This window comes from Lutra lutra, chromosome 11, assembly GCF_902655055.1.
Source record: "Lutra lutra chromosome 11, mLutLut1.2, whole genome shotgun sequence".
Classification (NCBI taxonomy): Eukaryota; Metazoa; Chordata; class Mammalia; order Carnivora; family Mustelidae; genus Lutra; species Lutra lutra.
Genome location: NC_062288.1, coordinates 102,925,558 through 102,951,849, shown reverse-complemented (window position 1 = coordinate 102,951,849; position 26,292 = coordinate 102,925,558). Strand labels below are relative to the sequence as shown.

Below are 26,292 nucleotides of genomic sequence, written 5' to 3'. Positions count from 1 at the left end.
GGGGTGGAGCGTGCGACGCAGGGGCACGCGGGGCCTGACGGGAGCCACGTCTGTGCTGGTCCGGGACTGAGCCGCGATTGGCGTCCGGACCGCGGTCCGGGGGTTGCTGGGAAGATGGCGGACTCGGTGGCCTGCCGATGAGGAGGCCGCGGGGGGAGCCCGGCTCCCGGGCCCCGAGACCGACTGAGGGAACGACCTGCGCGGGGCCTGGGGAGCCATGTAGGGGTGGCGCCTATGGGGCGGGCTGCGGGAGGGCGGCGGGAGTTGGTGTTGGCGACCGTGACCACGGTCTCCTGGCGTTGCTGGGCCGGGGTGGGTGTGGGGGCCCCTGACACCACCGACTCCGCGCCATTGCAAAGCTGCGCGCTCGGGCTCCACGGGCGCCCTGCGAGGTGGGCGCTGCGTTCTCGTTTCACGGGCGAGGAGGCTTGGGCAGAGAGACGAAGCCACTTGTCCAAGGTCATGCAGCTGGTAAGTGGGAGCGCCCAGCATGGAACCCAGGACCGCCCGGCCGCCGAGCCCGCGTTCCACCCTCCTTGCCGCTGCCGCCTCCTGCGAGAGGGGGAGGTGGTCGGGAGGGCGTATCGACGGGGCAAGCTGGGCTCCAGGCTGGGCACGACCACTAACCCGATCCGTGACCTCGGGCTTAACCCCTTTTCCTCTCTGGGCCTTGGTTTCTCCACCTGTGAAATCGAGGTAGTGCCAGCCCTGCCTGCCACCTCGGAGGCGCGTATGGAGCATCAGAGGAGATACGTAGTGCATGTGGACTTGCTTTGTAAATATCCCTGTGCTGACTACACCGAAGGTGCTGTTTCAAAGGATGGAAGGAGGCAGAGAGGGGCGGGGTGGGGAAGAAGACGAGAGCAGCCACATGGAAGGGTGAACATGAGTGGGTTGCTCTGACCCCAGGGCCCCCTGAATGGGCAGTGAGGTCAGTAGATAGCCGGTTTTTCTCCTCTTTGGAGAAAACCTCACCCCCTTTTCTGGGCTGCCCCTCAGGGTCTCCACCCAACTCCATGCTTCGAGTCCTGCTCTCTGCCCAGGCCTCTGCTGCTCGGCTGTCTGGCCTGCTGCTGCTCCCGCCAGTACAGCCCTGCTGTCTGGGGCCCAGCAAGTGGGGGGACCGGCCTCCTGGAGGAGGCCTCCATGCAGGCCCTGTGCAGGGGCTACAGCGGCTTCTGGAACAGGCGAGGAGCCCTGGGGAGCTGCTGCGTTGGCTGGGCCAGAACCCCACCAAGGTGCGCGCCCATCACTACCCTGTGGCACTTCGTCGTCTGGGTCAGCTCTTGGGGTCCCAGCCACGACCCCCTCCCGTGGAGCAGGCCACACTGCAGGACTTGAGTCAACTCATCATCCGAAACTGCCCCTCCTTTGATCCTCACACCGTCCACGTGTGTCTGCACCTTGCAGTCTTACTTGGTGAGGAGGGCGTCTGGGGGGTGGGTGTTAACGGAAGAATAGAGAAAGACCATAGAAGACCCAAGATCACTGACAGAATTCACCTCTTGGGCTTTGCCAGGAATGGCGCATGGCCGGGCAGGCTCGGTGCTGCTCCCCCGTATCCACAGCAGACAGCAGGAGTCCAGCAGCATTCGTTCCAGCTTAGCTAGGGGTGCCAGCCCTGATTCCTTCCAACACAGTGCTCTAGAAAGCCACCACTGTTTGTCACCGTTGGCGTACGATGAGAGCTTACTGCCGTGTTGGTGTAAGGTCTTTCCCCACAGACTGTTCTGAGACCTCACAGTCACGTGCTATTTCACGTTTCTCCAGTGCTTCTGCTCACACTATAGCAACCCTTCCATCCAGAACACGGAGACCCGAAAGGTTGGGAATCCAGCAACTGAACCCCATGACTGGAACAGAGCAGCACCCCGTTACCAGGGCTGCCTCCTCTGACCTTCTCCCTCTCAGGCTTCCCGTCAGATGGGCCCCTGATGTGTGCCCTGGAGCAGGAGAGAAGGTTCCGCCTCCCTCCGAAGCCACCTCCCACTCTGCAACCCGACCTGTGCGGCGGGCAAAGATTGGAAGCTGCTCTGAGCTGCCCTCGTCTCCTGAGGCGTCCCCGACAGCATCTCATCCGCAGCCTGGCAGGTGCTGGAGGGTACTGAGGGCAGGTGGTGGGAGGGGCTAAAGACAGGAGGCAGTAGGTGGTGGTGTCTGGGCTGAGTGGATCTAGTGGAGCACTGGCCTGCGGTCCAGCGTGATGGGTGTTCTTCACAGAGGCCAGGCCGGAGGAACTGACTCCCAACGTGATGGTGCTCCTGGCCCAGCACCTGGCCCGGCACCGGTTGCGGGAGCCCCAGCTTCTGGAGGCCATTGCCCACTTCCTGGTGGTCCAGGAAGCCCAGCTCAGCAGCAAGGTGGGATTGCCTCCCGCCCTGCCATGCTCCTCTCCTAGCCCTCCTGTGTCGGGCCCGGCCCCTGTTCAGCTTGACTGGCTGCCTCCTGCAGTGGACAACCAGCCAGGCTCTGTGCTCTGTTCCCTCCCCCAACCCTGGGGTTTCGTCTTTGCTCACCCCCACCTGGCTTGTCCACCCACCCAGCGTGTATGCCTGGTTCTCTGCAGTTCTCCGCACTCGGCGCTGTCTTAGCTTCGTTGAGCCCACTCCTAAGTCTTCGGGGCCAGACCCCACAGCGATGTCTCCATTGGTTTGATTAATCCCATGGGGCTCAAGACACTGATTATGCTGTCGAACTTCTGGTGTGTACGTCGGGGTAGAGGGATTGTTCTGCCTTTACAGAGACAATAGAAGCTCGCAGGCCAGGCCTCCCTGAGGTTCAGCTTGTGAAGGATCTTGGAGAACTGTTTCGTGCTGGGTGAAGGGCTGCTCTTCCTCCACAGGTGGTGCAGAAGTTGGTCCTGCCCTTTGGGCGGCTGAACTACTTGCCCCTGGAACAGCAGTTTATGCCTTGCCTTGAGAGGATCCTGGCTCGGGAAGCAGGGGTGGCTCCCCTGGCTACTGTCAACATCTTGATGTCACTGTGCCAGCTGCGGTGCCTGCCCCTCAGGGCTCTGCACTTTGTCTTTTCCCCAAGTTTCATCAACCACATCAGCGGTGCGCAGACGGGAAGGCTGGCTGGGACCCTGGCGGCCAGTGGGCAGGGTAACTGGGGGTGGGAGTCTGCTACCCCGCGAGCCTCAGTCCTGCTTTCCCACAGGCACCCCTCACGCCCTGATTGTGCGGCGCTACCTCTCCCTGCTAGACACGGCCGTGGAGCTGGAGCTTCCGGGATACCGGGGTCCCCGCCTTCCCCGAAGGCAGCAAGTGCCCATCTTCCCCCAGCCACTCATCACTGACCGTGCCCGCTGCAAGTACAGGTGGATGGGGCAGCAGGGGGGGAAGGGAGGGGACCAGCCTGCAGGAAACACAGAGTAGAAGAACCAGGGGGATGCTGACCCATGCTGACACACTCTTAGCAGTTAGGAAGAAAAAGGGAAGGGGGCAGTGCTTGGGACATCAGAAACATTTGCCCAGGGTCCAGCCTCCTGAGCCTTTCCCTATTGGTGTTTGCTCCCTGTCCCGACTCAGTCACAAGGATATAGTGGCAGAGGGGCTGCGCCAGCTGCTAGGGGAAGAGAAGTACCGACAGGACCTGACCGTGCCTCCAGGCTACTGCACAGGTGAATTCCCGCGGGCAGGTGGCTGGCCGGGACACAGAGCCTTGGCTGGAAGCCAGTGGCCCTCTCTCTCCCCCCCCCCCTCCAGACTTCCTGCTGTGTGTCAGCAGCTCTGGTGCTGTGCTTCCCGTGAGGACCCAGGACCCCTTCCTACCCTACCCTCCCAGGTCCTGTGCCCAGGGCCAGGCTGCCTCCCAGTCCACTACCCACGACCCTGCCCAGAGGTAAGGGAGGAGGGCGGGGGAGCCTCCCTGCCTCTGTGGACACCCCCCTGAGCCGCCGTCCGCCCCCTCCAGGGTGGTGCTCATGCTGCGGGAACGTTGGCATTTCTGCCGCGACGGCCGAGTGCTGCTGGGCTCCCGGGCCCTACGGGAGCGGCACCTGGGCCTGCTGGGCTACCAGCTCCTGCCGGTGAGACTCCCCACCATCCTGCCACCCCTATGCCCAGCCCACAGACCATGTGGGTAACCCGCTGCTCCCCTCTCCTGCAGCTACCCTTCGAGGAACTGGAGTCACAGAGAGGCCTGCCCCAGCTCAAGAGCTACCTGAGGCAGAAGCTCCAGGCCTTGGGCCTCCGCTGGGGGCCTGAAGGGGGGTGAGGGGCATGCACATGGGTCTCAGGATGACCCCCCCCAATAGGGGGGTGGACAATTTGCACTTTGGCTTTCTATATTTTGGTTTCTCATTAAAGTCCCTTTCCTTCCCCATCGCGCATCTCATTTCTGGGACAGGGAGTGGGCTGGGCCCCCCTCTTTTGCGTCCGCGCTTCCTCCCCACACAGAGACGGAAGGCCAGGGGTAGGTGGGGGCCGAAGCGCTTTACTGTGAGGGTGGTATGGGGACTTTAAATTATTCACTTAAATAAAAACGAGGGAGGGCTGGAGAGAGCCCCCCCCGCCAAAGCCCCTGCTCCCTCTGTCCATCTGTCCCTTGGCTGTTGGTCCCGGCAGCAGCTACACAGGCATGGGCATCTCGTTGTACTCGTCCACGCCCTCCCGCTCATCGAACACTGGCTCCGCCTCATTAGCATCCAGCTGTTGGGGGGGTGCAGAGAACAAGGAGGCTGAGCCTGACTTCAGCCTGGGCAGGGACCCCAGAGGTGGACGGGGGCTAGGGGAGGGGCAGGAGGCCTTACGCATTTCATCTCTCGCTCTGTGAAGATTCGCGTGAGCACCACCATACGAAGGGGCACCGTGAGGATGAGGATGAAGGGGAAGGCCAGGGAGGCGGCCGTGGACATGACCGCCCAGAGCAGGGCCAAGCACAGCAGCTGCAGGGCTGTGAACAGGTGCATTCGGAGGGTCCGAACCTGGGGGTGGGTGCGATATGACAGGTGAGCCCAGGCTTCTCCCCAGCGCTGGAGGGCCCTGGTCCCCGGAGGGCCACATGGTCTGCCACCTCCGGAGGACAGGTGACCCTTTCTCCCTCCGTGGGGATGGGGGTGGAAGTGCCTTTTTGGGTGCTTACCAAAGCCAGGTCCCCACAGACCAAACGGGGGCTGGAGAGGGACCCCCGCAGGCCAGAAGGGGGCAGAAGCGTGGGGCTCTTCCAAGTGGGGTCTTACCTTCTTGACGTAGGTCACATCTGGGTGGTGTTTGGGGGGCATGAGCAGCAGGTGCAGCCGCTCGTAGAACTGGATCCCGTTAAGGGAAGTGACTCCCATGTACAGAAAAATTCCAAAGAGCACGGCCAGGGGGATCTGCCGGAGCAGATCCCCGATAACCAAGGAGAGACCTGGGGGAGGAAAGGGAGCAGCAGCTGGCCCCAGTGCTCCCCACCCCCGCAGACTGCTCCGGGGAGGGGTGGAGCGAGAGTTGAACTCACCTACAAGCAGGGCAACCAGCAGCCCAGTTACCCGCTGCTCCTTGACCTCCTGGATCTTGGGCTTGTCCCCAGGCGCCACAGCCTTGCTCATGACGGTGAGCGCGTTGGCATGAGTGACGGAGCGCACGGTGGCAGCAGCCAGCCAGGGCAGGCCAAAGAGGGCACAAATGCCGCCCATGGCCACGATGAGCAGCAGGTCCAGGTGGAAGCCGGAGCCCTTCTGCAGCATCCGCTCTTTCTTGGAGATGATCAGCCTGGTGGGGACAGGCGTGCCCTGACGCCCAGCCTGGCAGACCACCGGGTCTTCCCAGAGCACCCAGTCAGGAACCTCTGTCTGCTTCTGGAACCTGGCGGTGCCTGCCCATTCCGTCAGGAAGAGTTTGGTCGTGGGGCAAGGCCCACCCTGTGCCGCCCTCCCTGCGGTTCGGGACCGCTTCCAGCCTCCACACTGTGCCCATCCCAGCAAACATCAGTGGAACGTTCTACTGCCTACAGGATAAATTCCAGGGGCGCCTGGGAGGCGCTGCTGGTTAAACGTCCAACTCTTGGTTTTGGCTCAGGTTGTGATGCCAGGGTTGTGAGATCGAGCTCAGCACGGAGTCTGTCTGAGCTGCTTTCCCTCTTCCCCTGCCCCTCCCCCTCGTGCTTACTCTCGAATAAATAAATGAATCTATAAAAACGTAAATAAATTCTAGGGGCCAGCTTGGCACCCTGGGCTTCCCTCACTCAGTCCCCGGCAGTGGCTGGCCTTGCTGGGGTTCCAGCCCTGCCACGAACAGAGCTATTCTGTCTGCAGAGCACCCGCTGGGCCAGGACCACTCACGTGGTGATCTGTGTCTCCATGAAGATCAGAATGAAAACCAGGACGGCTGGTAGCAGGCTGGCAACCATCATCCACACGGGGAAGGAGCTGTTCTCCCCTAGGGGGTTGATGACCCAGCCCCGCTTCTCTGGGGCTGTCACGGAGACTCCACTGGGCACGCTCAGCTTCTGGAGGGCAGAGAGTGGGGCTGAGGGCTGGTGAACTGTGGAGGGGGAGCCCCGAGGGGCACAGGGCAGGGCGAATGCCGACGGCGTGCTGCAGAAGAGGCCTGGGGTCCACACAGGTAAGAGGCAGCTCTAGGGTTGGGCTGGAAGGGAAGATCTGGAGCCTGGCGCTAGGCAGCATCTCCTCGCCGGACCATGAGCTCAGGCTCACCTGGGTATAGGTGTCCTCAATGCTGTAATCCACCAGCACCATGATGAGGATCGCGATGGGCACCCCAAAGTCCCCAATCACCCGCCGCACCTGTGGGCAAGCAGTGTGCTCAGAGGCCCCTGCCCCACTCCAGCCCTGACTCAGTCACCCCTTCCGGCCCCCTCTCCCCCGACCTCGTTCCCTCTGGCATTTCAGCTCACACACCCGGCCAGGGAAGAACCGGCTATTCTTGAATTTGCGAAGGAAAAAAGCGATAAAGAAGGTGCCGGCCATGAGCACCAGGGACAGCAGGGCAGTGTTGGGCTGACCCCGGAGCCTCCCCTGCCCGGCTGGTCCTGCAGAGCTCCCGTTCCCCAGTCCCAGTGCAGCTCCTGTCCCACGCCATGTGCTGTTCTCGCTGCTGTCCACCTCAGAGCTGTTGGCGACCAAACAGCCGTGGAGGGGGTGCTCCTGGAAGATCTAGGGAGAGGACAGAGGGCTCCGTCAGCCCAAGTGGAGAGATTTCTGGGCACGGACGTATGCTGAGTGGGGTAGGCAGGGTAGGAGATGGCGGGCCTGGCCTTAAGGGGCTTGTTTTTTTGGTTTCTATTAATTTGACAGAGAGAGAGAGAGAGAGTGTGTGTGCATGCACACAAGCAGGGGGAGGGGCAGAGGGAGAAGCAGACTCCCCGCAGAGCAGGGAACCCAACACAGGGCTCGATCCCAGGACCCTGAGATCATGACCTGAGCAGAAGGCAGAGGCTTGACCAACTGAGCCACCCAGGCACCCCAGGGCTTGTCTTGTTGATCAAGAAAATGACTGGTGACCAGATGTGAGCAAGGGAAATGGGATTCAGGCAGCAGGGGGGTGGCTGCAGCCAGGCCTGGAGGGCCAGGATACGGGGAGCAGAGGATCACGGGGCCGTGTCCTCTCCTAAACCTGACATGGCCGGGCTCTGAGGCCCAGACTGTGACTGTGTGTGTCATCTCAGGGGCCTTCCTCTTTGACACTTCTGGACTGTCTGCCACTTTAACAAAAGAAGGTGTTACCTTTGCTATTAAATACCTGAGTTTTTAAGATCGACCTGAAGTCCCAGGATGCATGTTGGTGCCAGAGAGGGCGGAGAGGGGCCAGAAGGAAGAACCAGCCCGTGCTCCGTGGGCTCCTTGGCCCACAGCCCAGGGGAGCTCTGGGCAAGCCTGGGACTTCCCACCCCAAAGCGAGAGTGAGAGTGAGGCAGAAGGCGCCCCGGCTCCCCGCCAGTCTCCAGGTCTCACCGCTCCTGACCCAGCTCTCCCAGCAGGGCCTGCTCACCTTAACCAGCTTGTAGAACGTCTCATAGATGAAGATGAGGGAGATGAGGAAAGCAAAGATCTCCTGGGTGAAACGGGACACGAAGCGCACTAGGAAGCTCCCCTCCAGGGCCACCATGAGCAGGGCCAGGAGCACCAGCCAGAAGCCGATCCACACGCGGCCCACCAGGTACTCTAGGTTGTTGCTGCTGCAGAACTGGGGGGGAGGGGTGGATGGCGATCCAGTCAGGGCCCAGAGCCCGGGGCTTAGCAAAATAATGGGCCTGTCCGGGGAATGGGGCAGGAAAAGCCAGCCCTCCACCAGCCTGTGGGCCCTTACCGAAAAGAAGGCTTCCTCGAACACCAGCAGGGGCCCGGAGAAGCCGATCACCAGCAGTGGCTGGGCCCCCAGCAGGCAGAAGACCACGCCCTGGAGCGCCGTGGACATGATCAGCTCCGACACCCCAATCAGGTCCTGAGTCTTCTCTCCTGGGGTGGCAGGACGCGGCTCAGGCGTGGGCAGCCGGGGCCGGGGCGTACCCTGCCCGCGTGGCCGGCATCCCAAAGTCTCGCCTTACCCAGCAGCCCCCCAAAGGTGATGGCAGGAGATAGGGCCGCGAAGTAGATGAAGATGACAGCAGCCAGGCACTGGGGGTCGAGTGCATCCCGAAAGTCACTCAGGTAGTGGGGATAGCGGCGCCGCACATCTCGGATCAGGCCCCCGAAGGGCCTTCCCGTCCGCCGGAGGGGATCGTCTTCCACTGCATCTGCCACCTCTACCATCTGCAGGAGCGCTGCAACCCAGGCCTCCATCAGGGCGCCCGCCACGGCCCCTCTGTGCTCGGCCCCTCCTCCATGTTCATCCAGACCACCCAGCCCTGAGCCCCCGCGGGCAGCGGCTCCTGGCCCCCAGGCCCGTACCCTTCTCCTGCGCTGACTTGGGCTCCGGTCCAGCCCCAGGGGGCAACAGCCGGCCCTGCTCCTCCCGCTTCTTGAGCATCTGGCGTTGGAAGTGGGCGACGGAGCGCAGCAGCTCCTCGCCCTGCACTTCTGAGGGCGGCAGCACCACGCTGCAGTCCAGGAAGGCATTGATGGCGGCCAGCAGGTCCTCCCGCTCGTCGGCCAGGTAGGCTGCCTCGTGGAATTGCTGCCAAAGCAGGCCCGGGGCCGGTGAGGGTGCGGGGCGAGGGCTGGGGGTCCCGGAGCGGACCGAGGCGTGTCCCCAAGGGCGCCGGGCAGGGCCTGACCTTGTCGGACATGAGCGTGGAGATGGAGCGGCCGATCTCGTGGTAGTCCATGTTGGCGCTGCTCGGGCCCAGAAGCAGGAAGAGGAAGCGCACGGGCACGGGTACCTCCAGCACCGCATCCAGCTCCACGGCCTCCCGCAGCCGCACGAAGGCCATCGTGGGGCGGGACAGGAACTCTACGCAGCCTAGGAGCAGGGGTGCCATCGTGGGCTAAGGGAGGACACAGACCAGTGCCCCCAGACCCCCAGCTGCCAGCCCCAAGGTGGCACCAAGGCAGGCCGGGCTGTCGACATCTCCCACCAAGACCTGCCCACATACCCACAAGGACCACTGTGGCCTCGGCGTTCTCAGGGATCTTCTCCAGGAGCTTCAGTTCGTGCTTGGACTTGGAGCGCGTGATGCCCGCTGGTGGGGCTGAGGGTGGGAGCTCCCGCTGGGGATGCCGAAGAACAGAGCTCAGCCCAGCCAGGCCCCCCACTGTATGCTCCCCCCCGCCCCACAGTCCCCCCACCCTACATAGTCCCCCCGCCGCATATCCACGCTGGGATTACGCGTGCTACCTGGCCGCCCCCGCTAGCGGCCAAGACCTAAACCAGCCAGTGCCAACCCTCACCTCTCGTTCCACCTCTAGACGAGTCTCGGGGACACCTCCAATGAGAGGCTCGGTGACATGGGGATCACTCTCGGCCCCCTGGCCATGGTGATGCCCCAGCAGGGAGCCGAGGGAGCCGGCTGAGATGTTTCGAGGGAAGGAGAAGTCCTTCTCGTCACTTGGGTGGCTGGAAGAGCAGAGGGCGGTGAGGGAAGGAGGGCAGTGGTCATGGCGTAGGGTGGGTGGGCAGGGGCAGCAGGTGCGGCCTCACCTGTGTTTCAGGAGCAGGGCCCGAAGCACGTTGGCTCTGTCCTCAGCCTTGATCTGGTCGGAGATGACCATCTGCTCCACCACCTGGTGGGCCACCCCGGGCAGGGTCTGCTGGTCCAGGTCCAAAAGCACGGCCCCTGGAAGAAGGATGGCATGGACGGGCCCTCCTCCCCAGGCACGAAGTGAGGGCAGGGGTAGAAGGGAGGGAGAACCGGGGATGGGGGGGTGCCCAGGTAAGCACAGTCCAGGGATGGAGCACTGGCCTAGAAACCAGTGAGCGGAGCTCAAGACTGGAGCCCCATCACGTCTCTGACCCATCCTGTCCGTTCCTTCTGACCCTCTCTCCCACAGGGATGTGGTGGGGCTCAGCAAAGGCCACCAAGACAGGGCCTTCCCAGAGGCCCCTTCCAAGGAGCATGCAGCGCTCCGCTGGGGCGCGCCAGGCTGTCCACTCAGGGCTCACTTGGTGAACCACATGCTGCCTCCTCTAATGTCCACTCTAGGGTCCTAGTTTTGCCCTCCAAACATGACACGGCCCATCTGTGGCCTTAAGCCATCTGAAGATGTCAGCCTCTAGCCTGGCCCCCTAGACTTCCCCCAAGTCCAACAGCTGCTCATGGGACAGTTTCCAGATCTTTCCACTGGTCACTGCTCTGAATTACTATTTTATATAGAAATAGAAATCCTTTCAAAAGTGACCAGATCATCTTTCTGTCAAAGTCAACTTGTAGGAATACAGAACTAGACAACAAACAGAACCATTTAAAAAAAATGGGGGTCGCCTGGGGGGCTCCATCAGTTAAGTGTCTGCCTTTAGCTCAAGTCCTGGTCTCAGGGTCCTGGGATCGAGCCCCTCAGCTGGGGGCCTGCTTCTCCCTCTGCCTCTGCCCCCCACCCTGTAGTCTCTCTCAAATAAATAAAATCTTAAAAAAAAAAAAAAAAAAAAAAGGGTGTAACAACTAACAGAACCAAAGGGCCCTGAGCAGCCGAAACAGAGGTCACAAAGCCCAGCGACAAGGCATGTGCATGTTGGCGTCTCACGCAAAGCCTGACAGCTTCCCTCAGAGCCCATTTACTCCTGGTTCCGAAGCAGTTCTGACCGCAGGTTTCTGAGTCCTCAGCTGCCTTCTCACAGCAACTGGGAGGGACTTCTCCAAAGGGAAGGAGGTAACAGACACAGACACAGAGCAGAAACATCAGAGACCTCAAGAGTCTGGTGTCTTGGTCATAGCCCTGGGGGCACCGGGCCAGCTCAGTCGGAAAGCAAAGTACAATTCCTGACCTCGGGGTTGTGAGTTCGAGCCCCACGATGGCTGTACAGACGACTTAAAAATAAAATGCTAGGGGCGCCTGGGTGGCTCAGTGGGTTAAAGCCTCTGCCTTCGGCTCAGGTCATGATCCCAGGGTCCTGGGATCCAGCCCCGCGTCGGGCTCTCTGCTCAGCGGGGAGCCTGCTTCCTCCTCTCTCTCTGCCTATCTGCCTACTTGTGATCTCTGTCTGTCAAATAAATAAGTAAAATCTTAAAAAAAGAAAAAAAAATAAAATAAAATGCTAAAAAGAAAAAAACCAAAAACAGAAAAACCGCACTTTACATAGCCCTATAGATTAGATTAGATCACGTCAGAAAAATTTCCATCGACATTCTTTAAAAACATGTCACCATCCCAAACATACCAGCTCGGGTTATCTGAAAACATCACTTTAAGGAGCCATTTGCTAAAAATGCCAGATAAGAGAGCGGTGTCAACCCTGCCCTGCAGTCACCAATGACAAAGCCCAGCCAATGACAGGCTATGTGACGTCAGGAGACGAGGAGGCGCCTTCCTGGGCTAGGGTAGCATTACACACTGGGGGGCTCTGGTCCTCTGAGAACAGGCTCAGTCCACGAGATTTACCTGGGGCGGGGTGGGGGGAGGGCAGGGCAGGTTACCGTGGGCCAGGGTCCGGCGGAGCTCCAGGAGGCTGCGGAAGGAGAGGGAGGCCACATGGGGCTTCCCCCAGCGCTCCGTCTCCTCCTCCACATCCTCCTCAAATTTGATCCAGCGTGCTGTTTCCCGCCACTGAGGCTCCTGGTTTTTGTCCAGCAGCAACTCATTCAGCTCCACAAACACCTTGGGATAGAAGATGAGAAGGCACAGCAAGGTCAGAGCCAAGGGGCCCCAGGACTGCTCTCCAAGACAGCCAGCGTCGGGGTGGGACATGAGCTGGCATGGCCCCAGGCACCACACAGGGCACGGGCCTCACCTGATCCTAGCCAATCTGATTCTCTCTTTGCCTCATCTATAAAACAGGAATACTACTAACCACCTCAAAGGCCTTTTATGGGGACTCAAAAGAAAGCATACAAAACACTCAGCTCTGTACATGACGTAGCACGTGCTTGATGAAGGATCACCGCGCATGCGCACACACTAGAATGCTATATGTTCCCGCGTACACGCACTTGGTACACGTCGTACTGAGCAGGACACCAGAGCAGTCACAGCGGATGGCACTGAGCAGCGGCGCAAAGGGAGAGAGCATGGAAAACGTTCTATGTGTGGGCAAAGTTAGCCGGCTATGTACATGTGCAAAAAGTCACCTGAGCCGCACACTTAGCCCCAGTGCACTTCACTGGATCCTGACAGACCTCAATAAAAAAGATCAAAAAAATCCACTGGAAGGGGTGGGTTTGAGGACTAGATCGCTGGAGCCTACGATGGGCAGTGTCCCTAAGGAACTGCGTGATCTTGGCCAATCACTGCCCCTGATGTATGGCTGACATCCCCTGGGCTGTGAGCTCCTCTACAGAGCCTCCTCTAGCCCAAAGGGTCCTCATGCTCCTCACGGCCAGCTGCCAGAAAATGGCCAGAATATAGAAATCAATGGTGTCTGAGATGTGAATCAGAATTCTAACACCCGAATCAACCACGTCAAGGACTCTTGTGCAGTGTACAACCTTCACAACTGCAGATAGCAGCCCTGGTGTTAGAGATTATTGCTGTGGGTGGGGTACAGGGAACCTGTGGGTTGGATATGGACAGGGAGATAACGGAAGTGGCGAAGAGTACCTCATGGGGCTTGTGGGGGGCCCGGGGCCGGGCCCGAGGCGTGGGGCCGGGCTCTCGCCCTTCCCGGCCGCCCTGCCCAGACGCCTTGGCATTCTTCCGCACCAAGTGCCGCCGCACTCCGGGAACGTCCTCAAACCGGTGACCTACAGGAGGCGGGGGCCAGGGTAAGGCTCCTGCTTTCTCTCCCTCCTGCTCCCACCAGCCCTGGGCTTGGCCCGGCCAGTACTCACTCTTCATGAGGTCTAGGTCAGCGGTGGCCAGTGTCTGGGCCTCACTCTCGTCTGTGGGGACTCGGGGCAGCAGGGCCTGCTCAGCCCCCGTCATGCTCCCAATGCGCCTCCTCTCCTGCAGGTTATAGCTTCGGTGCCCGGGCTGTGCTTTGGTCAGGGGACGCGCCGACGCTCCCCCGTCGTCACCTCCTGCAGTGCCGCTGGCCATAGCCGTCGCTGCCTCCTCCACTGGGACTCTGGAGAGACAGAGCCGCCGTGAGCCAGAGTCAGGCCAGGGGGATGCCGGAGGAACCCGGAGAGGGGACCCCCACCTGGACCCACCTGGATTCGCGGTGGGCGCGCATGGGGACCGCTGAGCCCCCCGCAGGCAGGGGCAGACCTGCGACTGGGCTCTTCACACCGGCTGCCTCAGACCACCAGCCCCTCAACAGCAAAGCAGAGCCGAGGCCAGCCCCCAGGGGCTGGGGGGTGAGGACGGCAACAGCCGCCAGCGCAGGCCCTCCTTCCCCTCTGGCGCACACCCCTCCCCGTGGGCTCAAGATGGTCACGGCTCCCAAGTTTCTAACCAAATGGAAGAAACTCTGAAAGTGCAGGCGGCTCCCATGAACTCGTCCTTACAGGTGCCTACTTTTGCTCCTGGCCCCAAACCGGGATGTCTCCTTCCTCTCAGCCACTGCGCCCAGCCACACCATTCTAAACTGCTCTCCCACAGCTCCAAGCCTGTGTCCCCCATTCACAATGAGAAGAGCCCCCGTCAGGCTTTCTTCCCCTACACCCACCCCCAGTGCTCTCGGTCCTGCTGGCACCCCTGCCCACAGACCCGACCAGCTTTTCCAATGCCAATGCGCTCCCTGAGGCTCCTCCGCCTTTCCCCGGGTCCCTGGGCTGCCCACCAGCGCGAGCTCCCCGCTCGAGCCCCTGCAGACGGCCACCCTGTCTGTCTCCCCAGTGAGTCAGGCAGCCCATGCCCCACCCCCTTCCCTGTAGCCCTTCACGCTGCCTGGCACCCAGGAAACAGCAGGTCCACGATAATGGTGACCTTGAGACCCAGTTCAAAGTGATTTCCTCCAAGAAGACTTCTCTGGCTAACACCCCCAAACTCCAATCTCCCCCTGATGGGACCAAATCTGCCCTTCACCATAGTGACTTTTGTGATGCCACGGTGGACTGGCAGCTCCCCAGGAGTGAAAGGGGGTCTCCCAGTCTTCTCACACCTTTGGGGCCCCATGTTACCAATCGGATGTTATCCAATCCCCAATCCGGCGCTCGATGCCGCCCTACCTGACGTCATAGGTGGGGGAAGAAGTGCAGGGGCTTTGACTGCACACCTGTCCCGTGCCCGAGTAGCCCATGCTGAAACCTTATTTCACACCACTCTTTAATCCCTGCAACCACCTTGTAAGAAAGTTCTATTATTCTTGGTTTACACAAGAGAAGGCTCAGAGAGGTTATACTTGCCCAAAGGGGCAGGGCTCAGATTTGAACCCTGATCTGAGGCTCCCGAGGCTCATGCTTTTTCCCCCACATCACATCACTGACACCAGTAGGGGAGGTCTCTATCTGGGGACACCTACCCAGTCTGGGCCCCTCTGCTGGCCCGGGGAGCTGCCTCCTGGGGGGGCACTGGTGGGGGAGGAGATGGACTGGTCCTTTCTGCCTTTCGGTCAGCACCTTCGTCCTCCTGGAGAAAGAACTGGAACAGGAACCCACGGGGGCAAGTGAGGCCAGGCCAGGGACCCCGAAGAGACACCCCCCCCCTCAGGAGCCCTGCCCCAACTCACTTGCACAGAAGAGGGTGTGGAGGCTGGTGATGGCTGGGTGAGTGCCCGGGACCCCTCGGCCTCACTGGCCGCATCTTCATCTTCCTCCCCCTCCTCAATGGTGGGGGTCTCCCCAGTCGGGGAGGCTCCAGGGCGCCTGCGAGGCTTCCGTCCTGGGCCCTGGGGTGTCTTGCGGCGGCGGGTGTCCGGAGGCAGGTGGGTGGACAGTGGGTGATGGATGTGGTGGGAGGACTGGCGGTGGTCTGCGGGGAGAAGGGACCTGGCTGGAGGCGGGCACAGCTTCCTTCCCTGACATCGGGGTCCTGAGCCCTTCCTACCAGACCCTGGGCCCCTTCCCTGATGGACAGGTGACCCTAAGTACCCTTGCCTCCCCTTCCCCATCGCCCCCTCACATTCAAAGTCTTCCTCTCCATAGCTGCGGCCTGGCTCCTCTCCTCCTCGGGACCCAGCCTCCTGCAGGATCTCCTCGAACCTCTCCACGCCTAGAGTGCGGTGAAGTTCATCTTCCTCCTGCTCAGGGAACCCAGGCGCTCCAGGGCCCAAGCTCTCAGGCTCCGGCTGTGAGGATGCAGGGGTGGGGAGGACACACAGGGGCTCACCAAGAGTTGTACCCTGAAACCCCACCCTGTGCCGTGCTGGAGCTCCAGGACCCCCCCAGCAGCCTTCCCCCCAGATGCCAGGGACCCAGAGGCCCACCCCCACTGGCCCCACTCCCCAAGCAGCCTTCCCCTAGGTTCCAAGACATCTGAACCCTGTTCTAGGTAGGGCAGGAGGAAAATCGCAGGAGGAATCCTGCGTCTCCAGCCCCAAGGTAAGGCGTGGGAACTGGCCAGTTCACATGGCTGACGGTGCACCAATTCCCTCTGCCTGGAGCACAACTACGGGCCTGAAAAGTAACTTCCGGAGGTACCCAAGCCTACTCACCTGAACTCTCCCGAGTCAAACTGAAACCTAGCCCCCAGACAGGAATCAGGAATGCAGCGCTTCCCCTTGTCAGGAATGCCCCCCACACACGGCTGCACCCCACTGGGCCTGGGGCCCCTTGGCTTGCCAGCCCCGCCCCTCACCCCCCCCCACCTGAGTCATACTGCAGAAGAGCGGTGGACTGCGGGCAGTGGTGGCGGCCAGGCAGTGGTGGCGGCCAGCAGCAGGGCTTTGGAGAGCTCAGCCTAGCTAAGCAGCCTGCTGCCTGGCCACAGTCTCTGTCCAGCACACCCCCCCACCCCGCCCCGCCGGTCTCAGCTCCCGGCACCGCCAAATATTTGCTCAAGAGCTTCTGGACCTCAAGGGCATCAGGATCTCCAAGGGCGGGGTATGGAGCCCCCCTCCGTGGCGGTGCCAGTGGCCAGAGCAAGGAAGAGCCAAGGGGAGGAGGGCTAAGAGGAAGGCGGGTCCCTGGGAGACACTGAGGTGGGGACAGGAGCTGGGAATAGGAGCGGCAGGGAGTGGCAGGGATACTGGACACAAGATAAAAGAGTCAGGGGCTCGCTTCCCACCCCCCACTCCTCGCTTTCCACCACCCCCCTGCACCCAGCAGCTCTAGCCCTCTTCCCCAAGCTCCCGCTCCACTCTCACCGGAATTAGCAGTGGGAGGAAGGCGGCGAGAGGCTGCTGAAGCGAGTGAGCGCGGGGAGCTAGCCAGGGTGGGGGCAGGGGGGTTGAGAGCCCCTCGCACCTGAGGCCGCAGGAGGAAGTCCATGGCCGGCAGGGGTGAACTCGGGAAGGAGGGGGAGGGGATCAGCCCGTGCCCCTTTCCCAGTCACGTGCCCTGCTGGGCCAGATGGCCAATAAGGGGCTGATTATGGCACTTGGGGTTAATCATTACACTCCCCAGGAAAATCAGGAGGGGGCCACGTGGGGCAGTGGCCACGTGGGGCCTTGCAGGGCGGGCCAGGTGGCACGTGGGGCCAGGGGCGGGTGTCAGTGCAAGCAAACTCTGCCCAGAACCGCTGTGTGAGGACGCTGCCACTTTGAAGGCTGAGTCAGAAGGGGGTGGCCAGGTTAGAGACCCAGGTCCCCAAAGTTCCTCTCTCTCTGAGGCTAGAGAACCATCCGGATCTTCAGGAAACAGCCTCAGTTCCCTCCTGGAAGTGGCAGGACCGCCCCACCAATACCCATCCCAGACCCGTGAGACCCAGATGGGGCCAGGGGAGGGATGGAAGCACCCCTCCCCAATCCATCAGAGGCTCCCCCTCCTCCTGAGCTCACACACACACACTCCCCAGTCTGCCAGTAGACCCTCCCCAAGAGCACCTGTGGTGGGGCAGGCACCGTGGGGCGGCCAGCCGAGCAGGCAATACTCACAGTACAGAAAGGATCTGCGCCCGAGGCGGGGCGCCGGGGGGCGCTGCTCATGGCCAAATCTTAGCCCTTTTCACTGTCACGGCGGCTTTCAGGGCAACAAGGTGGCGGCATAACCTGGGGGGTGGGGGGGCGGGTCATGTGAGGGCAGGCCGCCGGGCACACAAGTGCCCCAGCCTTGCTCAGCATACCCCCAACACACGCCCAGCCCGGGGAAGGTCAGGTCTCAGGAACTTCCCACCAGCGGGCACCGAGGGATCTCCCTGCTGCTCAGGAACCTCTGGACTGTGAAGGGCTTTAGGATGCCCCATAGAGACCAGAGAGCAAAGAAAAGAGTTATTTATAGGAAGAAAAGAAAAAACAGAGAGAAGACGATGGGGGGGGGGCTGCAGAGGAGGCCACAGAAGGCCAAGTGAGGTCACAGAGAAGGTGGAAGAGACTGCAGAAAGTGGGGGCAGGAGTCAAGGCCCAGACCTACAGAGAAAGCAGCAGAAATCAGGGTGGGGAATGCAGGAGAAGGGAAGGAAAGGACAAGCTGAGCCAGAAACGAGAGCAGTGACCGAACTGTGGCAACCGAGATGGGCCGAAGGGGAGAGGGGTATCCTGGGGAAAGGGAGACACCCCATGGAGCAGAGTGGAAGGAAGGAAGGGAGAGACTGGAGAGAGCCCCAAACAGCCAGCAAGGGGGTGGTAGAGACACCAGACCCAGGGCTGGGAGGAGACACAGGACTGTGCCCCCTCCCCTGATGAAGGAGGCTCCCTGGGGGAGGGGCAGGAGCCCAACTCCACTCACTCAGTGGGAGGGAGGGAGACAGCAGGCACAGGCAGGACAGGCCTTTATAATGGGGGAGGGGCACGTGACGAACTGGGAGGGTGGGCACCGAAACCCTGAGGTTCAGCCCTAAGGGGCAGTGCTGATCTCTCCCCTCCCCTAGCCTGAGGCCAGGAAAATCTGAGTGGCAGGGCTGCTGGCCTCCTGACTGTGACTGTCGGGGTGTCTCCGGAGGGCACTGTGTGGGGTGGGGAAGCAGAAGAGCTGAGGTTAAGGAACTTGCCCAGGACAAATCGGGGTACTCATTCCTAGTGGGGGAAGCAGATGTGGGGGGGCGGCACTCCAGGTTATCAGGAGTACTGAAGCTCCCCAGTGTGTTGTTGGGGGAGGGGATCAGGGTTGATCGACTTAGGGCTCACTCTGGGACAAGACAGGTCAGTGTAGGGTCAGACAACATAGGTCTGGGGGGTCAGTCCAGCGGGGTGGGGGGGCCTGGAGCAACACATTCCTGGCAAGCACTCCCGACTCAGCGGACGCTCTCTTCACCTCCCCCTAGCAGGCCTTCAGCCAGGTCACGTTTGGTGTGGGGGAGAGGGGTGTTGGGGGGAGGGACCCCAGACTGAGAAGGGTGCCTGGTGTCTGGAGCACCTGCAGGTGCCCCACTCCTACTTCCAGGCTGTGCCCTCCGTGTACTCCCCCACCTCCCCACCCCCGCCCCGCCGTCCCAGAACACAAAGCAGCTTCTGTCCAGAGCATCGGTGCCGATAATCCGGGGTGGGGGCACATTCCGGGGACCAGCCCCGACCGGCCCAGAGGATTAGCATCTCCCCCACTCCCGCCCAAGGGATTAGCACCCCAGACCCCCACTTGGGCATTAACCACCCCCCAAGTAAACTCGTACATTCCACAGCTCTTCGATGTGGGGCTGGTGAGGGTGGAGTGGGGGGCGGAGGAAGGAGGATAAAGTGGATTTCAGGCAGCGCCGCCCCCAACACCAAGCACGGGGCTCCCACCTAGACAAGTCAGGCACCCCCCAACCCCAGTCAGGTCCAACTCTCCCGACTCGTCTTTCCCCTCCCCACCCAGTCGCTCTCTCTTCTGCCTGACCCCTTGTCCTGACCTGACCCGCCACCCCCTCCCTTCCCTGCTCCACCTCTCAACCCGGAGGTCCGGAGCAGCGGGCCGGGGGCACCCCCAGCCTAGGCACCCTGGACGGGCCTTAAGAATAGAATACAGGGTCGTAGGAGAGGGGTGTTGTCTGGAGCCCGTCCAGGAATTGGGAAGGCCGGCGGCGCCTCCGAGACTACCCCCTCCTGGTGGCAGGGGGCGCGGCACCCTCACTTTAGGTAACTCTAATATGCGGACCCCGGATCCCGCTCCGAACCAGCAGTCCGCGCGCCTCCGCATCCTTCTCCCCAAGACCTCGCTTCCCCGCGCCCCAGTCTCCGCCCCTTCCTCCACTTCCACTCCCTCCCTGCTCCGAGTCCCGAGTTCCCCCCTTTCCTTCCCCCTCCCTTCCTCCCTCCGCGGCCCTGGCCCTCCTCCGCTACCACCTCCCGGCTTACCCGCTTGATCTGGACTTCGTGCCCCGGAGGTCTCGGGGTCTCTCCCCCTTGTTCGGCGCCCTCGCGCGCTCCCGACGACTCCCTAGTGCCCACCTCGGGGCGCACCCCCGCCGCTCCCAACTTCTCCCAACTCAACTTTCCCCCGCGCCGCGGGCAGGCCAGCCCCCTGCGTGCGCGCCCCCCGGCGCACCGTGCGCGGCCCCGCCGCAGCGGGTGGGGAGGCGGGGAGTGGGGGCTGAGACCCGTGGACGGAGGCGCGCTTCCAGGCACCGCCCGGCACCGGGAGCTCGGCGCTCCAGCCGCCAGCCCTCTCTGTCCGGCTAGGTCCCGTGAGGCAGCCGCCCGGGCTTCCCCGCATGGGACCCGGGCACCCCGGGGACGCCGTCTCTTGGCCGCATTAAGTACTTCTGGGCGGAAAGGAGCCCGCCTCACGCTGGATATCTCAGACAGGAAAACGGAGACACAAGGATGATCGGGAAATTCCGGGCGGAGGAACTTGAAATACGGATGCATCGGGATCAAGATTCCCCCCCTACCCCCCACTCCCCAGTAATCCCCAGTGCCTCCAGAATAGGCCCTGTCTTTGCTTGGGGGTTGGGAGGGCGGTGGCAATTGGGGTGATGGCTCCTGGAGGCTGGATTCCCATTACCCTGAGCTGACCTAGACTTTCCGAACCCGGGAACTTCTGCCTCAGTGATTCCCTGCAGCGACCTCCCTCCTCGAACCCTATTGTAATCATCACTTGTCGCTAAAGATTTCTGTACTTCTGGTTTTTCTCAACTAAATTATAAATTCTTCCAGATAAAGAGTACTTTTTTTTTTTTTTTTTAATATGCCACTAGGTGAAGCACAGCATTGTGTATGCAGAGAACGTTCTGATATAAACAAGTTAATTGACAAATGTTTATCACCAACTATGGTTCTGGTGCTGAGGAGTGCTGTTTGGGGCTGTTTTTGTCCAGTTCACAACCCTCAAGAATGCAATCATGAGACAATTAGAGAGGAGCGCAAGAAAATCTATAATCAACTCCTTAAGGGATGAGGTCAAGGCTGCTCCGAGCGTAGCATCTGTCTGTACTTCTGTGTGTTGAGGGCGGTAGTCAACCTGCCAGCCCTCGGCCACACCCTGGCTGACTCCGGTGGGCCCGGGTTCTCCAGGCCGGTATGGAGGGACGCCCAGCGTTCCAGCCAGCTTGCCTCGGGACTTCACAGTGTTGCGAGCAGCTGCAGTCGGGTGGGCTCCGGGACGACAAACGGGGCCCAAAGGGCAGACAGGGGTCTCTGGTGTACGTTAAATCCAGAGGCACACCTGCCTCTCTTCCCAGCGCTGTGGTTCAGCTGGTCCCCGCGAAGTCGTTATCAAGGCATGCATGGCTCAGAGCCATTCCCCAATCAACGCTGAGGTCTCCAGATGGCCTGAGGAGAGGTGGGAATCCGTATTGCTGTTGTCAGGAGGTCGTTGGAACCCCGACACCATCAGCCGGGTCAGAGAGCACCCATCCGGGCCGGGGATGCAGACTGCCAAACCCCAAACCCCAGAGGGCGCCCCACCCCCACCCTACTGCGTTCTGGAATGTGTAGCCCCAGAGAGGCCCTTCGCAAAAGAAGGTTGTGATCGCAGAAAGGAATAACAAGAGCAGAGCACACTGGGAGCCGCGGCATGACCGCGGTGAGGCCCGGAAAGCGGACACGCGATGCTTTCTGGGACTTGAAGTCCAAGGTTTTCCTCCGCGGTCGAACCGGAGTCCTGGGAGGCGAGTGCGGCAGAAAATCTCCGCGCAGCCTGCTGGGAGTTGTAGTCTTCCTGTGCCCAATGCCCCTCATATTGCTGGGAAACCTGGCTCTCCTTGGTACTACATGCCCCAGAAGCTCATGCGCAGTCAGGAGGGCGGGGCAGGGCCGGAGGCTGGGGTGCCGCCTCCTCTGCAACGCCGGGGCCAGAGTCTTAGAACCCAGGGCCCGTAGGGGTCCCCGCGGCTGCTGCGATGCAGAAATACGAGAAACTCGAGAAGATTGGGGAAGGTAATGGGACTACGAGATGTTCCTGCCAGATCTTCCTCTGCAGACCCTTCGGCGTTCCTTGCAGCGCCGGCTCCTCTACCGTCAGCAATACCCACAGGCTCCGACCTCAGCACTGGCTGCAGCCTTGGCCCCGAGCTCAACACTCCTTGCAGACACCTCTCCTTCCTGTTAGCATTTCCCGCAGACGCCCCTTCCCAACCTTAGCACTTCCTGAGACCTACCTGCCGACCTTAGCACTTCCTGCATCTCCTGCCCCGAGCCTCAGCACCACTGGCAGAGCTTTCATCCACCACCACCGCCCCCCCACCCCCAGCCTCAGTGGTCCATGCAGACCTCCGACCTCATTTCTGCCGGCCCTCACTTTTCTCCCAGGCCTGCTCGCTATTTCCAGAACCCCCGGAAGCAGCGCCTTCATTACAGACTTCCCTACGCCGGCAGCTGCAGCCTCTCCCTGCTCCAGACACCCTTGAACCGTCTGCAGGCACCTTCTCTGCCCCCACCCTCCCTCGCAGAGCTCCTCCATGCTGAGCCTTCACGCTGAATCTCGCTTTTTAGTCCTCCAGGCTTCACAAATACACTCCCACGCTGCCTGTTCCCGCGACAGGGACTTCCTGGGACCCTTGTCCCATCTTCATCCTCACCCCTGACCTTCTTCCCCCAGGGACCTATGGAACAGTATTCAAGGCCAAAAACCGGGAGACCCATGAGATCGTGGCTCTGAAGCGGGTGAGGCTGGACGATGATGATGAGGTAGGACTGGAACCTCAGGGCCAGGGAGGGGGTTGAGGGCCCAGGCTGGGTGGGATGTGACTGTTGCCCGCCCGGCCCCCTCCCATGTGTAGGGAGTGCCGAGTTCAGCCCTTCGGGAAATCTGCCTACTCAAAGAGCTGAAGCACAAGAACATCGTCAGGTGTGTAGCTGGGCAGGGTCCTCCTTGCCTGTGTGGTCACTTGGAGGAGGGGGGCTTCAGAGAGGGGCTGGGCCGATACTGGGATCAGGGTTGGGCTGAAATAGGGACTTGAGGCTGACATTTGCAGACCTTCCTGGCTGAGTCCTTCCTCCTTCCTAGGCTTCATGACGTCTTGCATAGCGACAAGAAGCTGACTTTGGTTTTTGAGTTCTGTGACCAGGTGAAAGGGGGATTCGGGGGACAGTAGTCTTGGGAGGGTACAGGGGCCCAGACTGAGGTTAAACTCTGTCCCATTTCCCACCCCCACCCCTTTCTAGGACCTTAAGAAGTATTTCGACAGCTGTAATGGTGACCTGGACCCTGAAATTGTGAAGGTGAGGGGCTGGCATCTGGGAGACTCAGGGAGGCGGGGTAGGAGTCTGTCTTCAGTCTACACACTCTGAGCACCAAGTTCAGGCCCTGAGCAGGGATAGGCTGGAGTGTCTTTTTCTGTCTATTTCTGTCCTCCAGGAGCCTCCATATTTGCAAGCATCTTCACGTGGTCTCTTTGATCTGACAGTAATACTCTGCTATCAGTGATGTGATTTGCACTTGAGAGATGAGAAGTTGAGATTCAAAGAGATCCGTTCATTCATTCAGAAAATACCTATTGGATTCTTTGCTTTGTGCCAGGCACTGTTCTAGGTCCAAGACCAAGTGCCTTGTCCCAGGTTCCAGGGGAAGTAGTGCTGATTAATAATAGAGCATAATATATATACTGATGGCTCTGGGGTGTGTGCTTACTCGAGGCCATGTAGGAGAGAGATCGGTGCGGGAAGGTAGGAAGGCCCACTAGGCTGTAAGTTCCAGAAAGATTCGGATCAGGGCTCCTGTGCACTGTTCACTTATTAATACCTAGCCCAGTACAAAGCAGGTCCTCTATCATCGCTGAAAGATGGGTGGGGTTTTGAGACAAAGCAGAGGTGAAGAAGGGAGCATGGCCCATCGAGGGGGGAGGGCAGCTTCCTATCCAGAAGGTGTGATGCCCTCCCCTACTCCTCCCTCCCCGCCCAGTCATTCCTCTTCCAGCTGCTGAAAGGCCTGGGATTCTGTCACAGTCGCAACGTGCTGCACAGGGACCTGAAGCCCCAGAATCTGCTCATAAACAGGGTACCTTCTGGGGAGAAGGTGGGAGATGGGGCAGTCTCAAGTCACAAGTGATGAGGGGAGCCATGCCGGGAGGCGCAGGCAGGAGGCCTGCCCTGAGACTGTTGCAGACCCCTCTCCCTGTCCCTTCCCATCCCCCCCCCAGAATGGGGAGCTGAAATTGGCTGATTTTGGCTTGGCTCGAGCCTTCGGGATCCCTGTCCGCTGTTACTCAGCCGAGGTGAGCTGGGGGTGTGGGGTGTGGGATATGGGGTTGGGGATGGGGATCCCCTCCTAGCAGAGCACCTTCATTCCCTTCTCCAGGACCCGAAACATTATTCTGCCCCATCCCCTGCCCCTCGATGAGCCCTGCCTCCCCAGTCCTCTCAGCACAGGGTCGCTGTGGGTGGGGTCTTCTCCAGGTGGTCACGCTGTGGTACCGCCCACCGGATGTCCTCTTTGGGGCCAAGCTGTACTCCACATCCATCGACATGTGGTCAGCCGGCTGCATTTTCGCAGGTGACACGCTGGGGGTCTGCAGAGTCGCTTCCTCTCCCAGTCACGTGGACAGATAGGGTCTGGAGTGTCTCCTTTGGGGAAGGGAGTGAGGCCCTTGGGGATGGGGCTAGAAGGCACAGAGGGCATCATGGGAGAGAGGGCTTCATCGCATGTCTCCATCTCTCACACCTGCTCCTCTCCCAGAGCTGGCCAATGCGGGGCGGCCACTTTTCCCTGGCAATGACGTAGATGACCAGTTGAAGAGAATCTTCCGATATCCTTTGACATTTCCCTTCCCCTCAAGCTCTCTAAAGGAGAGTGAGTGGGGGAGGCACCTGGCCAGCTCCATCAGTAGAGGATGTAACTCTTGATCTCAGGGGTCATGAGTTTGAGCCCAACGTTGGGCCTAGAGTTTATTTAAAAAAAAAAAAAAAAAAAAAAAAAAGGAAGGGGAGTCAGGAACTCCTGGAGCTCCAGAGTGCAGGGAGTGAGGGTGGCTCTGGGCGAGGGGATGGAGGGCAGAGGGCTGACATCCCTATGTTCTCAGGGCTGATTGAAGCCAAGAGCATGCTCCTCCAGCTGAGAAGTGAATCCTTGGGACAAAGGACCCCAAAGCAGCCACAGGATTATTTGTGGGCAGAGGAGGGGGTGACTGGGTCATCAGGAGCAGACATCAGGGTTGAGGTCAGAGTATGAACATGTGAAAAGTGCCTGGCACGCCAGGAACACCAGGCCCCACCTCTGTCCTGAGCGATGGGATAAAGTGAGGGGACTGGGGATGGGCATGTGTGGGACCCCCCCTGCCAGGAGGTGAAGAGCCCCTCACCTGCCTCTTTCCATCTGAGTGACCCTTGACCCCATGGACACACTTCTGGGGACACCGACTGAGGAGCAGTGGCCTGCCATGACCAAGCTGCCAGACTACAAGGTGGGATGGGAGATGAGGGCGGGAGGACCTCTTTGCTCCACAGCTGTAGCAGCTCCAAGCCCCCATGCCTCTGGTTTGACTCTCCCTGCCCCCCCAGCCCTACCCGATGTACCCGGCCACAACGTCCCTGGTGAATGTCGTGCCCAAGCTCAATGCCACGGGGAGGGATCTGCTACAGGTGACCGAGGGCAAGGGTAGAGGGTGGGGTCCACAGACATTTGTGGGTGGGGGGGAAGATTGGGGGGGAAGGGGCTACAGGCGGTTAACCCAGCCCGAACCCACCGCGCCTTTCCTCCGTGCCTTCAGAACCTCCTGAAGTGCAACCCCGTCCAGCGCATCTCGGCAGAAGAGGCCCTGCAGCACCCCTACTTCTCCGACTTCTGCCCCCCGTAGGTGCCAGGACCTTGGCCAGGCTGGGGCCTGGCCAGTTGCAGCCTCCTCCCAGGACGGGAGGAAAAGCAGGGGAGGCACGGTGTGCTGAGCTCCAGCTGTGCTGGGCCTGGCCGGGGTGGCAGTGCTCTGGCCGGTGTTTGTCACTCCCTCCATGGACTTTATTTAATTTCATAAATTGGCTCCTTTCCCACAGTCTGGCTGATGTGGTGGTAGAGTGGCTCCAAGGGGGGCGGGCTGGGGCCGGGGTCTCTGCTCTGCCTTAGCGCCCTGCTCTCTACAGCCCTGCTTCCAGCTCAGACCCAGCCTCGCTGTCCAGTCCTAACTCCACTGCCCGAAGTGTCCTGAGACTGGGTGCTGGAGGCTCTGCCCCTCACCCCGATGGCTGGGCTCGGGGGCAGCAGCACCCCCGCTCTGGTGCTTATGCTGACACCTACCCCCCTTGCTCCCTCTGCCCAGAAGCACTAGTCCTGAGGGGGTAGGCAGCCAGTGTCAGAGCAAGGATGGGTTCCCACCAGAATGGGCAAAAGAGGACCGGGCCTTTCCCTCGTGGTTCTCCCTATCCCACCTGTACATTCCCTAGCCCTCCCTTTTTCATCGCCGCCCTTCCCCCCCCCCCCCGCCCCCGCCGATCCCCAGGGCTATAGGCTAGGACAGGAGAGTTCCAGAGATGTGGTGAGATTAGGAACCCCCCTTCC

The 26,292-nt window shown here is 60.9% G+C and overlaps 3 protein-coding genes across 12 annotated transcripts; 2 read left to right on the top strand and 1 right to left on the bottom strand.

Annotated features, from left to right (window-relative positions):
• Positions 1 to 39: 39 nt before the first annotated feature.
• Positions 40 to 4,326, top strand: FASTK (Fas activated serine/threonine kinase). Of its 9 annotated transcripts, none has more exons than XM_047695900.1 (10): positions 41 to 219; positions 1,000 to 1,419; positions 1,912 to 2,091; positions 2,221 to 2,360; positions 2,843 to 3,104; positions 3,205 to 3,319; positions 3,531 to 3,622; positions 3,708 to 3,843; positions 3,916 to 4,030; positions 4,111 to 4,326. In XM_047695900.1, exons 1-10 carry the CDS (start codon positions 138 to 140, stop codon positions 4,216 to 4,218), a joined length of 1,650 nt encoding a protein of 549 aa, XP_047551856.1. In that variant the 5' UTR covers positions 41 to 137; the 3' UTR covers positions 4,219 to 4,326. The 9 variants fall into 9 exon arrangements, with proteins under 9 accessions (XP_047551862.1, XP_047551856.1, XP_047551857.1 ...); XM_047695901.1 differs by having other exon boundaries at positions 44 to 219; positions 2,843 to 3,056; positions 3,160 to 3,319; XM_047695899.1 differs by lacking the exon at positions 41 to 219 and adding an exon at positions 226 to 805 and having other exon boundaries at positions 2,843 to 3,056.
• Positions 4,327 to 4,417: 91 nt separating this feature from the next.
• On the bottom strand, positions 4,418 to 19,888 carry SLC4A2 (solute carrier family 4 member 2). 2 transcript variants are annotated; one of them, XM_047695876.1, is made up of 23 exons: positions 19,722 to 19,888; positions 17,388 to 17,501; positions 15,476 to 15,641; positions 15,084 to 15,325; positions 14,877 to 14,995; positions 13,303 to 13,538; positions 13,073 to 13,215; positions 11,953 to 12,133; positions 10,023 to 10,158; positions 9,773 to 9,938; positions 9,478 to 9,592; positions 9,160 to 9,344; positions 8,834 to 9,059; positions 8,491 to 8,706; positions 8,253 to 8,401; positions 7,935 to 8,129; positions 6,845 to 7,099; positions 6,641 to 6,730; positions 6,266 to 6,432; positions 5,443 to 5,696; positions 5,183 to 5,352; positions 4,754 to 4,927; positions 4,418 to 4,652 (listed from the first exon to the last, which is right to left on the bottom strand). In XM_047695876.1, exons 2-23 carry the CDS (start codon positions 17,436 to 17,438, stop codon positions 4,572 to 4,574), a joined length of 3,717 nt encoding a protein of 1,238 aa, XP_047551832.1. In that variant the 5' UTR covers positions 17,439 to 17,501; positions 19,722 to 19,888; the 3' UTR covers positions 4,418 to 4,571. The 2 variants fall into 2 exon arrangements, with proteins under 2 accessions (XP_047551832.1, XP_047551833.1); XM_047695877.1 differs by lacking the exons at positions 17,388 to 17,501; positions 19,722 to 19,888 and adding an exon at positions 16,759 to 16,817.
• A 1,721-nt stretch (positions 19,889 to 21,609) lies between these two features.
• Positions 21,610 to 25,789, top strand: CDK5 (cyclin dependent kinase 5). The gene is made up of 12 exons (XM_047695920.1): positions 21,610 to 21,743; positions 22,405 to 22,493; positions 22,586 to 22,653; positions 22,813 to 22,873; positions 22,971 to 23,027; positions 23,707 to 23,802; positions 23,945 to 24,019; positions 24,201 to 24,297; positions 24,481 to 24,550; positions 25,144 to 25,204; positions 25,302 to 25,382; positions 25,511 to 25,789. The coding sequence occupies exons 1-12, from the start codon at positions 21,707 to 21,709 to the stop codon at positions 25,595 to 25,597; spliced, it is 879 nt and encodes a 292-aa protein (XP_047551876.1). The 5' UTR covers positions 21,610 to 21,706; the 3' UTR covers positions 25,598 to 25,789.
• Positions 25,790 to 26,292: the final 503 nt, after the last annotated feature.

Bases quoted from the DNA above. Each gene is read 5' to 3' on its own strand.
- FASTK (XM_047695897.1), top strand. From the start codon at position 235: ATGGGGCGGGCTGCGGGAGGGCGGCGGGAGTTGGTGTTGGCGACCGTG. The intron at 2,361-2,842 runs GTGGGATTGCCT...CTTCCTCCACAG, and splicing joins AAGCCCAGCTCAGCAGCAAG to GTGGTGCAGAAGTTGGTCCT. The intron at 3,320-3,530 runs GTGGATGGGGCA...GTCCCGACTCAG, and splicing joins CGTGCCCGCTGCAAGTACAG to TCACAAGGATATAGTGGCAG.
- SLC4A2 (XM_047695876.1), bottom strand. From the start codon at position 17,438: ATGAGCAGCGCCCCCCGGCGCCCCGCCTCGGGCGCAGATCCTTTCTGT. The intron at 14,996-15,083 runs GTGAGTTGGGGC...TTCCTGTTCCAG, and splicing joins CCACACCCTCTTCTGTGCAA to TTCTTTCTCCAGGAGGACGA. The intron at 9,939-10,022 runs GTGAGGCCGCAC...CTGCTCTTCCAG, and splicing joins GCCCTGCTCCTGAAACACAG to CCACCCAAGTGACGAGAAGG.
- CDK5 (XM_047695920.1), top strand. From the start codon at position 21,707: ATGCAGAAATACGAGAAACTCGAGAAGATTGGGGAAG. The intron at 24,298-24,480 runs GTGACACGCTGG...CTCCTCTCCCAG, and splicing joins AGCCGGCTGCATTTTCGCAG to AGCTGGCCAATGCGGGGCGG. The intron at 25,383-25,510 runs GTGACCGAGGGC...CCGTGCCTTCAG, and splicing joins CGGGGAGGGATCTGCTACAG to AACCTCCTGAAGTGCAACCC.